General features: G+C 35.5%; 1 protein-coding gene across 3 annotated transcripts in view; it reads left to right on the forward strand.

Moving 5' to 3' along the window:
- Positions 1-17,047, forward strand: part of LOC150102009 (branched-chain alpha-ketoacid dehydrogenase kinase-like) — a 141,730-nt gene that overhangs the window by 9,765 nt on the left and 114,918 nt on the right. For 2 of the 3 annotated variants that reach the window (XM_090399851.1, XM_090399852.1), the window contains exon 2: positions 7,079-7,372. In XM_090399851.1, coding sequence (XP_090255977.1) covers positions 7,169-7,372 — 204 coding nt within the window. In that variant the 5' untranslated portion in view covers positions 7,079-7,168. Of the gene's footprint in view, positions 1-6,540; positions 7,373-17,047 lie in introns of those variants that run through there. The other variant, XM_090399850.1, reaches the window with a different exon arrangement.

Genomic DNA, 17,047 nt, shown 5'->3' on the forward strand with positions numbered 1-17,047 from the left:
GCTCATTTTTGCAATATGACCTCTAAACTTCAGCTCCCTATCAACCATAACACCCAGATCCCTGACCTCATCAATTTCCAGCAATGAAACCCCATCAACAGAATACTCAGAATGAAACGTTTTCAATCCAAAATGAATAACTTTAAATTTATCCACAATAAAAGAAAAACCGCCATCCTTTGATCACACTGACAGCTTATTCAAATCACCCTGCAGGATCGCTATATCGCCGTTATTTACTACAGCTCCTCCCAACTTGGCATCATCAGCAAGCAACTGGATATCACTCTTCAAATTATCTCCAATATCATTAATATACAGATAAAACAACAGTGGATCAAGAACAGAGCATTATGGCACATTACTGGTCACTTTTTTAATCTTTGACTCTGCTCCACCATACACTACTCTCTGATACCTGTCTGACAACCAGTGGCGCACCCAGAGGGGGAGGGCAAGGGGACAGGCCACCCCCCCCAAAGAAAAAGAAAAAACACTAGAAAATTTTCCAAAAATCTTTTCCTAATTAAAATTCTTTTTTTTTTTTATATTTATGTTGTGTCATGTCTTCTATTTCTATACTACTTATGAATTAGCGATCACTGCAGATGCTCAGTCATAGGTCGTATGCGATGCGTAGTGTGTATTTGCAAATCGTCCCCTCAACTTGCCCCCCCCCCAAGGTTAAATCCTGAGCGTCCGGCCCCCCTCCAAGATTAAATCCTGAGTGCGCCACTGATGACAACCACCCAGTTATCCATCTTACCAATCCAGTATCCATTCCCATTTGCTTTAGCTTACTTAACAGATTCGAGTGCAGTATTCGGTCAAATGCTTTTGCAAAGTCCAACAATATCACAGTGTAGCCATTACCTTTATCCAACTCTAACGTTACTTTATTATAGAAACAAAGTAAATTGCTAAAGCAAGAACTCTCTTAACAAAGCCATGCTGACCTTTAAAAAGAATCAAATTATTATCCATCGAATCTTGAATTCTGGCTTTCACCAACTTTTCCAAAACTTTAACTATCACTCCTGAGATAGATTTTAGTTTTCGAACTCAGCAATGCTCTTCATTGCATCGAAAAATACCTAATATACGTTCAGGGAATATATTATGTTAAATATGTTACATGTTTAAAAAGCAGCAACTGAAAATTTTCATTCCACTACATTTCTATTTGAACTTTTTAAAAAGAACGAATCCATGTATCATTCCATTCCCTCATCCCACACTAAACGCTTTTTTCGACGGAGAGGGGAGAACTGGAATAGTGCATGCATTCGTTACAATTAGGACAGTGAAAATATCCCAATAGAACAGTAAAAAAAAAAAAAAAAAAAGTTACAAATTTTTACTGTACTATATTGTATCAAATTTTACTCGTTACGTAAATGATATGCGTAATACAAATTTTTAAATTGAATCTTATATTAAAATTGCCATTAGCCGGATTCACAGAGAAAAGTTCTGGATCTACACTTGAAATAATAAGTAACAATAATAAAAAAATCTTCCTTAAAAACAATGTTTTTATTAAGTCTACTTATAGCGAGAGGTTCTACAAATCCCCGACTATGAATATTAAAACATATATTCGTAGTCGGGGAAAATATTCAGTCCATTATCCCATAGAGAAAAAATCCTACATCTGAAACTTAAACGCTGTTTTTGAAGTTCTTTTAGTAATGGACACAAAAACATTGATCGAAGTGATTTTTTTTTTTTTCATTTTTATCATATTAGTTTTAGAATAAACAGGAGATATATTCATGTTTAATACTGTTCAAAAGTATTTAGACTAATATTTTGATTCTACATGTTGATTGATGATCTAATGGATTATTGCCAATAGTAATGTCCTAGTACTTTGATGTATCCTCTCCTCTAGGTGCGGTCATAGAAGTAGGACACTAGCTAAATTGGTTACCACTAACGTTCCCGTCAATCAAGAATGATTTGGTGGTAGTAGAGGATGATAGTTTCCTATATCCTTGGCAGTTACTTGCAGCCAAATTTATTTAAGTTTGGAGTGTTTTCTAGTGGAGTATTTTTTTTTTTTTTCCCCTTCGTGATCTACACTATTCGTCAGAATGTCGATGCTTACTGATTTCATTAAGAAATCCTTAAAATAAATCAGCGGGGGGGGGGGTTATAACCGCCATAAACATTAAACGCAGCTGCTAGCTAAGAATTCAACCCTCCATCAACACTAAAGTGTTATGTGCCCTTTTGACCGTTGACCTCCTGTGAAAGTCGAACTTTAGACTAGGCAACTATATATAGCATGGAAAGTTCCTTCCGTCAAAACAATTTAGATTTTTTTCTTAAAGGTCATCAAGTGAGGATATTGCTGTCTTAAGTCAATGAATTGGTATTATACGCAGGAGTAAAGAAAAAAAAAAAGAATTACTTAATAGTAATATGAAACGATAAACAGCGAATGTTGTTTCTTTTCTAAATGGCGAATATGAGTCATGAAATACGAGTGAGGGATTTCTCCGCTATTGGTGTAAAATAAGTGTAAAAAAAGAATATTAAATATAAGACTGTTAAGTTATATTAGGCCCTTAAATTCAAGAAAAAAAAAATCGGTGTTTTCATGGATGAAATACAATTTCAGTTGCTTAGTAAGGTAAATAAATACCATAATAGTAAGGTAAATAATGGTTTTAAGATTATTATAAGATTTTAAGATTATTATAAAGCGCCTCCGTAGCGCAATTGGAAGAACGACGGTACATTGCGCCCTTCGATTGGAATAGGCCTAAGTTCGATTCTCGTCGCGACGGGAGGAATCTTTATCTGGTCGATTTCAATCGAAGGTGAGTTAGCCGATCTCCTACGGAGGTAGCAGGGTTTTTTCTCCCGGAAACTCGGGTTTTTCATCCCGCATACATACAAATCGGCCCTTTAGAACACACGCAATTTACTGACAAAAAAATTACTAGTTGTGGTGGTGTTGGAGGTGGGCGGCAGATGGCGTTGATAGAGATGATTCGTAGTAGAGGTTAGGTGCAGAGACAGTTGTAGATGTCCTCCCACGATGAGTCTTCGGACTCCTTGGAGGTATCAGGAATAATAATAATAATAATAATAATAATAATTATCGTTACTAAACATATTAATCAAGCAGTTTATCGAAGACTATGGTGCAAAAATATGCTTATTACAAATTACGTCATCGAAAACTGTAGTATTCTTTAAGATTTCCAGTTGCCTTAAACAAGCTACCGACGGTTAGATGATTTACTGCATGAGAATCATTCTTTTAATATCTTAGTTTTGAGACTTTCTAACCCCCTTTCTTTAGCAAAGAGCTATGGAATTCAATTCCCCCGCCTACCATTTCACAATGTTGCATTTCCTTTAATATGGTAGAAGGATACGTAGATATCAGTTTTGTGTTTAAAAATTTGACATAACTGCATAAACGTTATTAAACGATTTCTTTTATTGCAGTTATTACATTAATGACTGACAGTTTGCCATCTACAGTTAAGTTACGAAGTAAAACTTTATTATTATTATTTATTAAAATTAATTAAAATTTAATTTAAAATAAAATGTATTAATTTATTATTAATATTAATTAATTTATTATTAATAAAATAAAAAAATGTAATTGAAATTATTATTAGTTTTGTTCCATTTTAGTATTTTGCTGAAATTTTGTTGAAGACTTTAGGTGGTCTATATTTTTTGCTTGTTTTCGATTTCCAAAAGTGTGAGAACCTTCAGTAACTACTTTGATAATAATAATAATAATCACAATAAAGATAAGAATGATGTAGTTAGAAGCAGTGGCGCACTCAGGATTTAATCTTGGAAGGGACCGAGCGCTCAGGATTTAACCTTTGGTGGGGGGGGGCCGAGTTGAGTAGACGTTTTGCGAATACACACTACACATCGCATACGACCTATAACTGAGCATCTGCAGTGATCGCTAATTCATAAGTAGCACACAGCTTCGCAACCATATGCCTGTGGAAGGAGTGTCCCAGGTTCGATTTCCGTTGTAGACGTGAGGAATTTGAGGATCTTCCTCAGGCATAGCCAAGTTAGCCGGTCTTGGGCGCGGTCAGTAGGGTTTTTTCCGCCAGTTTATCTGGCGTTTTTCATCCCACAAACAGGCAAACCGGCCCCGTGAACATACGCCGCTACAGTCAAAAATATACCCCCCCCCCCCCAGCAGCAGAGCAGGCGACCGGTCGGTTGGGAGTAGTACTAACAAGAAGTCTCATCTAAGTAACACGCGGGCCCTGCATAGGAAGCGGGAATAACGCGTAGAAGAAGAAGACACAACATAAATAATAAACTGAATTTTAATTAGGAAAATATTTTTGGAAATTTTTCTAGTATTTTTTCCTTTTCTTTGGGGGGTGCGCGGGCCCCTCCCCCCCTCTGGGTGCGCCACTGGTTAGAAGTGCCTTAGAAGATTGAAATGTTAATTGACTACACTGGAGACACGACAAAGAACAGGTTAATTTTGAAGAAAACTGTTGACAGAAAGCTAGTAATAACATCAGCTTAATCATGCGGTGCACATATCAGTAATTTGATGATGATAATAAAAATATCATGGAGAAGTCATATAACAATAAACTTTGCGATGTAATATAATAATAATTACATTGCAATGTTTTTTGTAATTAAGAAGTGTGCGAACCTTTGGTAACTACTCGAAACGATCTCTCTCTCTCTTTTTCAAAACGTGAATGCGGTGTTATATAATACTGAGGGCGGGAAGACATCGCATACGAGTCAGTCGGCACGTATGCGTTCTCATTTTCGTAATGTAGCATATTGCCCGTTGGCTGAGTTTTAAATTACTTCTGCATTGTAACAAAAATGAAAATAAGAAGGAAAGTAATGGAGTTTAGTTGGAAATATTCATCACATGTCCTAAAAACCTCAATGTTTATATTCGAGTTTAAATTAAAAACTAAAATTGACCCATTTCTAAATACGAGTCAGCCTTTTCAAACTCTGTTTAGGTAGCAATGGACTTCGTATTAAACAAGAGGTTTTATAATGACGATATTCAATGTTTCCAAAACTGGATGTAGATTCTAAACTAAGCCATCAACATTTTTTTTTTAAAAGTCTTATTTGAAATTAAGAAAACACGAAATAATTCGAAAAAAATCTTTTTTCAGTTCTGCTTGATATAAAATATTGACATCGTTTTTATTTTAAAATATTCCCGAAGCATTTTTATTTCCAAACTCGTAGAGATGACTGCAGGGGTCTGTTTCTTCTTCCACCCCACCCCAAGATTATTTGTCCAATGTAGTCACATAGCGTTGCATGATCGATAAAGCAAGCTGTCACGGCAGAGACACACTTTCTTGAATGTTTCGCATTCGTCTTCAACTTATATTCTCCCAATATTATTTTGAATTATAAAAAAAAAAAAGAATCAAATAGGCACAAGCAGTATGTGTAGTAACATAAGAGATAACTGATGTGTTTGTATGTATACAGCTGTTAAAATTTTATAAACTGATTCCGGTTAACCACCACTATGTTTGAAAATTACAAGAATGACGCCTGCTGAATTTGCTTTGCGTTATTGTTATCATGTTATAATGGAAATCTAATTATTTCATTTTAACACGGTTCCGACGCTAAATACATGTAAAATATATTTAGCGTCGGAACAGTGGAACATCCTTCGATAAATCTTTTTGATTCCGTGGAGGTTTGATGATAATAATAATCACAATAATAATAACTTGAAATTGTTAGCATTAGAAGATAAGAATGATGTAGTTAGAAGTGCCTTAGAAGACTGAAATGTTAATTGACTGTACCGGAGACACGACAAAGAACAGATTCATTTTGAAGAAAACTGTTGACAGAAAGCTAGTAATAATATAAGCTTAATCATGCAGTGCTATCATACTAACATGTTCACCCCATTAGTGCATATATCAGTAATTTGATGATGATGATAATAAAAATATCATTATGAGCTTCATGGAGGAGTCATATAATAATAATAAACTTTGCGATGTAATATAATAATAATTACATTGCAAAGTTTTTGTAATTTCTATAATTTTAAAATGTAATTATTATATGTTAAAATAATTATTAAAAAATTATTATTATTGCATTACATCGCAAAGTTTATTATTATTATTATGACTCCTCCATGAAGTTCATTACGATATTTTTGTTATCATCATCAACTTTCCAATGTAATTATTATTATATTACATTGCAAAGTTTAATGTATTATTATTATATTACATTATATTATAAAATATATCATAAACTACTTAAAAGGAGAAAAATTTTACAGTTCCATATTATAAGGCGCTTTTAAGTTCAGAAATAATAAAACCTTCTTAGTTTTTAATTTAGAAAATTAAAAGTGGTAAACTGCATTAAGTTTGATAGACTTCGAATGTCTTTGACCTCTTGGAAGACATCGCAGTAAAACAGACCCAGATTTCTATTGAGCAGCACTCAGTGGTTAGAGGTCACGCATGCGCATTTACATGTAGCCATTCTATCGGCTATCGGTGCTAGGCTCTTGAGAAGGCAATGGACTTGGTTTTCGTATTGTTTCTACAAAGTTTAGTTTATAAATTATAGTTTCTTGTTAATGGAGACTGAGTTTTGGATACGAGCCACAGCGTGTGAATCGCACTGGCTACCAGCAAGGTGAAGTTTGTATTAAAAGTAACTAATCACGCTGAATTTTGAATGCAAGCATTTTATTCTCCTACCCGTACTTAAACTACAGCTTGCAGCTGTACGATCAGAATAGCGATTTTTGAGTTTCTTGGGGTTATGCGTGGAAGTAGGGTGTTTTTGTCTTCTCAATTGGACTTCAAATTTAATAGAATTTCTCTGTTATGATCACAATTTTGCATTAGTGTTATTTTATGTTATCTGAAACTCTAATTATAGTTGAATAGTCTTGTCATTTTAAATATACGAACAGGTCATATTAGTTGGTTGTAACGAGAAGTTTAAGGAAAAACGATAGCAAGCCCTTTTATTTAACGAATTTTAAAATAGTCATACGAAAACTCATACATGATTTTTTTTTTTTTTGTAGCATTAATGGATAACAGCAATCTAGCACTAATGCATTTATGAATCATAACTTCCCGCCGTTTCACAAGCGTTTTATTGTAATACTGTCATCATGTTTATGCCTCGGTTTCATATTCATTTGCTTTATGGAAGAAAATTTCGAAAACAGAACTCTTCGCCCATGAAAACTTATATAAAGGCAGCTAGAAAATTATCGTATTTTCGGGGACCAGAATTTAGTCATCAGCCAAAAGAAAAATCCAAAGCGGTGATTTCGTTCTACAATCAGTCTGCCATTGACACTTGTGCAGCCAAGGTGAGTTCTAAATTTTGCTTGACATAAAATTTTATAAATGAAATATACATAATTTTCTCAGAAACCTTTAAACAGCGTTGCTATCCATGGGATATACGATGAATCCAAGATCTTGAACTATTGATTTAATCCAGAAAAAAATTTATGGATAAACTTTTCATTACTTCTAATTTTTTTTTTTTTAAATTTAAGAATATTATATTTGTACATCAAATTTCAAAATGCAGACCTATCCTAAAGTTTTGCAATTGTCTCTTGATATGGCTGCATGATTTTTAAACATTACATTTTTGAAGGTGTTCTTTTAAATACTATCATTAAAAAATGGTATATCTAACACCATGTTTTTTAAATCACTTTGACCATTTTATGTAATGAATGACTTTGACGTAGTTCTTCCGACAAGTTTAAAATAACTCCTTTCTGATGCAATGTAATAGGTTACATACTGGCACCAAAATGCAGAGTTATGTAACCCAAAGTATGTTAAAAATAAATAATAAAACACCAGAATTTTAATAACGAATAGTATTATATATTTAATTAGCAAAAAAACTCAAGAGGTGGAAAAACTATGCTTTTACAGCAAAGCAGGTTTGAGTCCTACTGTGGTAAAGCTTTAAGTAAAAGTCTTAAGATTTTTTTAGTGTGACACTGTCACTGTGGTTATTGGAGACCTGAAGCAGCATATGACTAAGGTGTAATTTTTCATAACATTCCCAGTTTGCATACACAGTTTTATCTAAAGCAAAGTAAGTAAATTTAATGTATTTCAGAAGGTGATAAATCTTTTCATTTTGGTTTGATGACTATTACTTGGTAATAAGTACACGTTATTACTTAAAATGCAAATTTTTCTTTAGTAGGTTTTAATTGGTTATTCATAAATCTCTTTACTAATTTAATATTACATACCAAAAGTAATAGTTGATCTGGTTGGCCGAGTGGCTGGCATATCTGCTCTCCAACACATCTTATTTGTTGGAGAGCAGATATGCCAGCCACTCGGCCAACCAGATCAACTATTACTTTTGGTATGTAATATTAAATTAGTAAAGAGATTTATGAATAACCAATTAAAACCCACTAAAGAAAAATTTGCATTTTAAATAATAACATGTACTTATTACCAAGTAATAGTCATCAAACCAAAATGAAAAGATTTATCACCTTCTGAAATACATTAAGTTTACTTACTTTGCTTTAGATAAAACTGTGTATGCAAACTGGGAATGTTATTATGAAAAATTACACCTTAGTCATATGCTGCTTCAGGTTTTCAGATTGGAATCCTGTCATGGATATTTGTGATTGTCTTTAGGTGGGAGATGAACTTCATTGCCTTGTGCAAGACCACCACCCAACTTTTTGGATATGACTAGAATAGAATAAAAAAAAATTACTGAAACAAGCAAGTATATATTATATACCACTGGGGAAAATTATGGTCAAGGAGGAGTTGGAATTATTGTTGTTATTATTACGTGACACCTCCAGGGAGTCTAAGGGACTCATCGAGGGAGGGTACCTACCCTACAACTCTGTCTCCACCACTCAGTCTACCCACGGCATCTGCCGTCCACCACAAACATCAGAGGGATTTTTAACCACGTCGCCATCAATATGGATAAAATACACCACTCCTCTACACGTTGTATCCATTGTATATTTCAATGATCAATGGTATTACAATTTTAATATGCACTTTGCATCCATGGTTACCTGGACGTATATATATGTTTGGCTGGTTGGGTGGTTAAAACCCACAGTCTTTTGGCTGAAGAGCGGATACGCTAACAACTTGGCCAACTAGACTGGCATTATGGTCCATAAAAGATGGATAAATAACATTCTCAATCTCCCAGTAAAAAATCAGTAAGATTTGATTTGAGTATAATACAAACTTAGATGAAGAAATTGACAAGTTGAGGACCCCTCCAGTGTTCTCAGAAACAATATGCTATTGGAAAATTTTAATGGAAGACTTTAACAGTAAAGTAGTCAGGAAACAATAGCGAGAAAATGCTTTAGGTGTGCAAGGTGTGGGCCGTTGAGGACAAAGACATATAGAAAATAAATAAAAAAAAAATTTTAGTAATAGTAAACTAAAATTTTTACTCAAACCCAGTAGTTGTCTCCATAATTTCCAAAAATGCATTCGGATCACCGTGCAAGCCTAAAAGAAAGGAAAAGACATATAGAATTTGCAGAGAGCTAGGGATATAAAATGATTAACGACTTATCTCTTACCAACTCACTCCAACCATTCTCACATAATCATCTGGTATTTGCTGCATACATTTTCTATAAATATTTCCATGGTAAACATTCTTCAGAACTATCATCAATGATTCCCCCTCTCTGTACCAAATCCATTGAAACTCATGTAGCTGCCATGAAACATCTCTTCACAGTCAAATTCCATACTAACAAAAACTCCATAGAACAAGTTTCTTTTCCTCCTCCTTCATTCTTGCTGCTGTTGTATTGTGGAACAGCTTCTCTCCCATGTATTTCTCAAGGAATACAATACCTTCAAGTCCAATGTGAACAGATTCATTTCCCAATTCTCTTTCCATATGTGGTACTAACGTACTATAGGTTGACCAACTTACCTATCATTTATGGGCCCAACATTAAAAAAAAAGGTATAAAATACTGTTTTTATAAATGAAATGGACCTGAAGATTATCATATGGAGAAGTTTTTAATGTAATCGAAATAGATGTATCTTGTCAACCAGTTTAACTGTGATAGTGATTATAGCTAGTGAGACCATAGATAAAAACATCAAAGAAAGATTGAAATTAACTTCAACAATAATAGTTACTAAAAATTTAAGAAAATCATTACCAGCAAACAGAACACTTAGACAAAAACTTTCTTTCTGGACACTTCATCTAACCAAAAAAAAAATAAGGTAAAGAAAACACTGGAGTACTACAGACAGTTTAGAATTTGTAGAAATGTGAAAATTAGAAAAAAAAAAAAAAAGACATAAAATCTGAGAACAATTCATAACATAATAGAAAACAAAAAATCACTGAAAATGATCAGATGAGGGTTACGTGAAATCAAAAAATGGATTCCAAAGCTGAAAAATAAACAAACAATAATACAATACAATAGAGAAAAAATAATGGAAATATACAGTAATTTTTAAACAGATCGATACTGGCAGATAAATGATGCAGATCCTCTACTAAATTTAGATAGATACAAAATCGCCAATCATTCTTCTTCTTCCTTTTCCCCCTCTTTTACCTTGTGGTGTCAAGAGTTTTTCTATTCATTTAACTGCAACCGTACACAAGGATAAGGTGGTTAACCCTATGCCTCCCAGTATCCTATATCTATAGAATCATTGAGTTCTCAAGACTGGTTTTCCTGCTTGCAGGATGAAAAACCCTGCAGTCCATGCCAAGACTGGCTAACTTGGCTATGTCTGAGAAAGATCCTAAGTGCTTTATGTCAGCGACGGATATCAAACCTAGGACACTCCTTTCCCAGGCACATAGCCACATAGCTAACCGTGCAGACTAACCACCATTCATAATAGAAGAATTATGGAAATTCCTCAAGTCAGCAAAGCATAATAATTTTTGGTAGGCATGTTGTTATGGAAATGAATGTCATTTGCATGTGATTCAACATGCATACAAATGTGACATAATTGTGCAATTGTGGGGGGGGGGGTAAGGCACCAGCAAAGATTTCATGTAAATGTTTGAATCGGTATTGGTTTCTTTTTTCTTTCCATCATTGCTCAATGTCCAGCTGTACTAACACTTCTTGGAGGAGAAGAGGGAATTACTGATATTTGAGAACATGTCATTAGAAACACACCAGCACATACAGTTTGTGTGTGATGGAGCACCAGGACATTTTAGTCGAACTGTTAGGGTACATATTGATTGTACTTATTGAATAGTTGAATGGCCATAATGATGTACCATATGAATCCACTGGATTTTTTTGTATTGGACAGCTGAAGGCTGATTTATACTATAGTGCCTGTTGAACAATTTCTTCATTAAAGAATCGGGGATAGTTGTACAACTGCGCTGAATACTCTACAACTTTTTGAGCATATACAGCCAATGTGCATATTGTATTGTATTGTTGCTCCTAGAATCCATTTTGAATATTTGCTGTGATATAGCCATGGACAATTGCTCTCCTCATTCATTTCCTGTATACAACTCGTGTTACAACTCAGCACATAAAAAAAAACTGCACAGCACACACACTGAGAAGGTAAATGCTGTGCAGTTTTTTTGATGTGCTATAACTTTTGTCTGAAAACATTTCTGTCCCTACATTTTCTACTATTATTAAACCTCCTATGTTTGTGACCTTTAATCATTGGAATTGGCTGTAGAACTGCCACCCAGACTTTGGTCAAACATTTTAGAAACACCCTGTATAAAAACCAGATTATTTGTTATATGTGGCATCATATTCATAACAATGGTCAGTGCTCCAGAAATACAACCTAAATCTATTACCCAGAAAAAAAGTTGACTAGCTCAAGGTATCAGTCTACTTTTCATAAATATCGTTATTAGGTGATGTTTAAAAAATATGTTCTCATTCTTTAATTCTCACTATACATTGCATGTAATTATATAGAAATAAGCTTTCTTTTAAGGTGAATTTAAAATATATGCCACCACACACTTGTCACAACTCAGTTTATATAAATTCACCTCTCGTAATGAGCAGTGAATTTATAAAATCCACAAAAACAAAGTAGGTAGTACTCGATGTGGAGTCACTCACTTTCACAATGCACTGTCACATGATCTGGTCCTTCACTCGTCTTTTGCAAGATAACTTTTTTTTTTTTGTAAATAACAGTATTAAAAAGAAATGCATTATGTACAGGTTTTATGTATTTGATTATTATATTTTAATTGTAATTGCTTACCTACTTAAGGAGCAAAGGTATTCGAAGAATAAGATATTATTATTATTATTATTACGGGCAACTCCAGGGTCCTTAGACTCATCAAGGGAGGTCCCAAATCATCATCACAACTATTCGACATTCATACAGTATCTATCATACCTCGCCTTAAACACGTTCACTGTCACAGCATCCACCACAGACTCTAGCAGCCCATTCCACTCATTCACCACTCTAAAAGTAAAGACCCCAGCTCTAACACCCTTACTAACCACACTTTTGCCCAGCTTCCATGGATGTCCCCTAGTCCTCCCATAACCAGCCCTGTTCTCAAAAAATCTTCTGAATTAATTTTATAGAAACCCTTCAGTAATTTGAATGTCTCAATCATATCTCCCCTCCTCTGCCTATCAACCAACTTTTGCAACCTAGAAATCCTCAACCTGTTCTCATAAGGTTCATTCCACAGACCTTCTATCATCTTGGTTACTCACCTCTGGATCCTCTCAACCTCCTCTCCACATCAAGAAGAAATCTAGGTGACCAAATCTGGGCACAGTAGTCGAGATGGGGTCTTATCAAGGCTCGATACAGAGGAATAATAACATGCTTGTCTCTGTTTGTCAACATATTCTTCAGCAACCAAGTGATTTGATGAGCTGATTTGACCACTTTTGCAATGTGCCCCCTAAACTTCAACTCCTTATCCACCAGTACATCTATATATATATATATATATAGATATATATATATATATATATATAGATCTATATATATATATATATATATAGATCTATATATATAGATGTGTGTGTGTGTGTGTATATAGATGTATATATAGATATAGATGTACTACAGCATTTAGTTAGATTGTGCCAGTTTTAATTTTTGTGTTTATAATTATCAGTTTATGAAATTATTGTAAGAAAAGTACAATTTTTTAAAAAAAAGAAAAGATTGTCTGTTACATATGTACATTCTGTATATACATGTGTTTAATATTTAACTAAATGAATGCATTGATTTGATTAAAATTTTATTTATTGAAAATAATAATTTCAATTTGATTGAAATTCATTCACGATATGAAAAACTTAGATATTTTCTAGTACACTTCAAGTGTGCGAAATTTACTGTTTTCGAGTAAAGTGGCATAACTATAACTTTTTGGTGGATTTTTGAACTTTGAACTCGAAAGCAGATATTTATGAAGTCTTTCACATAGAAAGAAAAATGTTTAAAAGTTATGTTATGATAATGATAACAGACCAACTGCTGGTGGTGAGGAGATATGGCTGGTTTATTATTATTTAGAGAGGTATCTTTGTGGAGTCGGGCTCTTTGCAGAAAACCTACATTACCCATTATTCATACGATGCTATCATATATCTCCTTAAACTTATTCACTGATGGGTACGCACAACTATCTCTGGCGATCCATCTTACTTTCTCACCACTCTCCAAGTAAAGAACCTAGTCTCCACAACCTTACTAACCACACTCTTAGACAATTTCCAAGTGTGATCTCTTTTCTAACTCTACTCCTATCTATCTATCTCAATGGCTTTAACAGGCTTTTAAGGCCAGCATCCAAGCATGCTTGGATTTCTTAACCAAAATAAGAGGATAGAATGGTCACCCCTATTCCTCGAAGTATTCCTAGCTGAATCCCTGTGTGTTCATGGGGCTGGTTTGCCTGCTTGTGGAATGAAAAACGCCAGATAAACTGGTGGAAAAAACCCTGCTGTCCACGCCCAAGACCGGCTAACTTGGCTATGGCTGAGGAAGATTCTTCAGCTCCTCACATTGTCGACGTGAATCGAACCTAGGACACTCCTTCCCCAGTCATATGGTTGCAAAGCGTAAAGCCACTAGGCTAACTGCGCGGACTAACTCTACTCCTCAAGCATTAAAAAATTTCTTTTGTGTCAGTCTTATAGAATCCCTTTAGTAACTTATAAATTTCTATCATATCCCCTCTTCTCTGCATGTCAGTTAAACTCTGCAATCCACACACTTTCAATATATCCTCATAAGGTGCATTCCACAGACCTATCACCAACAGAGAGAAGAAAGTCGTCAACTTTAAACAAGTAGATGAGAGTTTATTTTTCACTTGACTATAATAAGTTTAGTTTAATCCTTTATCCAAGTGTGAGCAAACAAAGTTTGCACCTGAAAGTATCTTCAGGACTGGGGTAAGGTAGTGCAACACCAGGCAACTCGTTGCAAAGGTGGAGAAAGCTCTCTCATCACATTCCTATCTCGGTATCTCCCATAATGCAAAGCACATCTCTTTGCGGATATGTGTAATGCTATGCATTAAGGCAAGGGCCACTACCCATACCGGTTTCAACCTTTATTGAGATCTCGTCAGTGGGAGCCAGGCCCAGTAGTGAAGATAATGGAGATGCAAAGGCAGAAGCAATGAGAGGTCATCCTAACCTATAGGAGTTGCCAAAGGGTGTGCAACCTTATTATTAAATTACTCCGGATTCAGAGAAAGATGTTGAGAGTTTATTTTTCACTTGGTTAGACGATAATAAGTTTAGTTTAATCTTTTATCCAAGTGTGAGCAAACAAAGTTTGCGCCTGAAAGTATCTTCAGGACTGTGGTAAGGTAGTGCAACAAAGCTCTCTCATCACTCCTATCTCAGGAGGTAGGAGTGATGAGAGAGCTTTCTCCACCTTTGCAATGAGTTGCCTGGTGTTGAACTACCTTACCCCAGTCCTGAAGATATTTTCAGGTGCAAACTTTGTTTGCTCACACTTGGATAAAGGATTAAACTACTAAACTTATTATAGTCTAACCAAGTGAAAAATAAACTCTCAACATCTTTCTCTGAATCCGGAGTAATTTAATAATAAGGTTGCACACCCTTTGGCAACTCCTATAGGTTAGGATGACCTCTCATTGCTTCTGCCTTTGTATCTCCACTACTGGGCCTGGCTCCCACTGACGAGACCTCAATAAAGGTCGAAACCAGTATGGATAGTGGCCCCTTGCCTTAATGCATAGCATTACACATATCTGCAAGGAGATGTGCTTTGCATTATGGGAGATACTGAGATAGGAGTGATGAGAGGTCATCCTAACCTATAGGTTAGGATGACCTCTCATTGCTTCTGCCTTTGTATCTCCACTACTGGGCCTGGCTCCCACTGACGAGACCTCAATAAAGGTCGAAACCAGTATGGATAGTGGCCCCTTGCCTTAATGCATAGCATTACACATATCTGCAAGGAGATGTGCTTTGCATTATGGGAGATACTGAGATAGGAGTGATGAGAGAGCTTTCGCCACCTTTGCAACGAGTTGCCTGGTGTTGCACTACCTTACCCCAGTCCTGAAGATACTTTCAGGTGCAAACTTTGTTTGCTCACACTTGGATAAAGGATTAAACTTAACTTAATATATTCAAACAAGTAGAAAAAAATGCCAAAATGGAGAAAACAATTGGATCATAGATTACAAATAAGCTAAATTAATGCAAAAATCAAGTGACTCCAATAGTAGCCACCATTTATGCTGGCAATGCATAGGAAATGTGCAAGACCCTTGCAGGCAAATATATGCCTCGCAGAACCTTGCATATCTACTTCACCAATATCTGTGGCCTAAACTTCAACCTTAATAGTGTCTACTACCATCTTCAGTCTACCAATCCCCACCTACTCTTTCTGGCAGAAACACAAATCAGACCTCCTCCAACACTATTCATCTTAACCTTCCAAATTATATACTCTTTAACCCCTTTCAACACAAGGATGGCATCTATGCATACATTCACTCTGACATCTTGCCAGAGAGCACCCAACTTTGAGCTCCTTTGGTTGAAAATATCCCTCCCCCACTCAGTCAAACTCATTTGCTGTCTCTATTGCTCCCCTAATGCAACCAACCACTCTGAGCTATTTAATTTCCTCTCCTTAAAAATTGATTTTCTCCGGTCCCACTTTCCTAACAGCGAAATCAACCTCCTGGGAGATTTTAATATCCGCCACACCAACTGGCTTTGCTCTTCCAGTTGTACAGATTTTGCAGGCAGAGAGAGAGATGCCAAAACATTTGCCGTCACTAACAACCTTACACAACTTGTTCATATGCAGGTGCTGACCAGAATACCAGATAACCCGAATGACTCCCCAAACAGTTTTAATCTCTTCCTCACCAACGACCCTTCCAAATACACAGTGAAACGTAGTGCCCCCCCCCCTAGATAATTCTGACCACAATCTAGAATCCTTCCAACCCCAAACATATGCACCAAACTTATCACCAAAGTAATCCTCACCAGCATGGAAACATACATCCCCCACATTACTTTGAACTGCCATTCTCTAACTAAACCAAGGCTGTACAAATGTAAAAACCAAACATACCATAACTGGTTCAAATCAAGAACTCCATCTTCCTTTTGAGCTTATACTCAAGCCCAAGATAGATGCAAAAAAAAAAAAAAAAAAAAAAAGATCAGTGCTTCCAAAACAGTTCAAAAGAGCAACAAGCAGGAAACTAGCAGTCTGTCCAAACGGCAGCCAATCCTTTTGGTCTCTCACCAAAACAATTGGTCATAACTTTAGACCAACACTATTCCCACCCCATCATACCCAGATGGCTCTAGCATCATCATCCACAGAAAAAGCTAATCTCCTGGCTTTCCACTTTGCTTCTAATGTATGCATAAGTGACGATGGTAAATGGCCCCAACCATTCCAGATGCCCAACATACAATGCTCCCCATATCTTTTTGTCAGAAAGAGAT

The sequence above is a fragment of the Typopeltis vanoorti genome, chromosome 11 (genome assembly GCF_054136105.1).
Source record: "Typopeltis vanoorti isolate ZY-2024b chromosome 11, IOZ_Tvanoo_1.0, whole genome shotgun sequence".
Classification (NCBI taxonomy): Eukaryota; Metazoa; Arthropoda; class Arachnida; order Uropygi; family Thelyphonidae; genus Typopeltis; species Typopeltis vanoorti.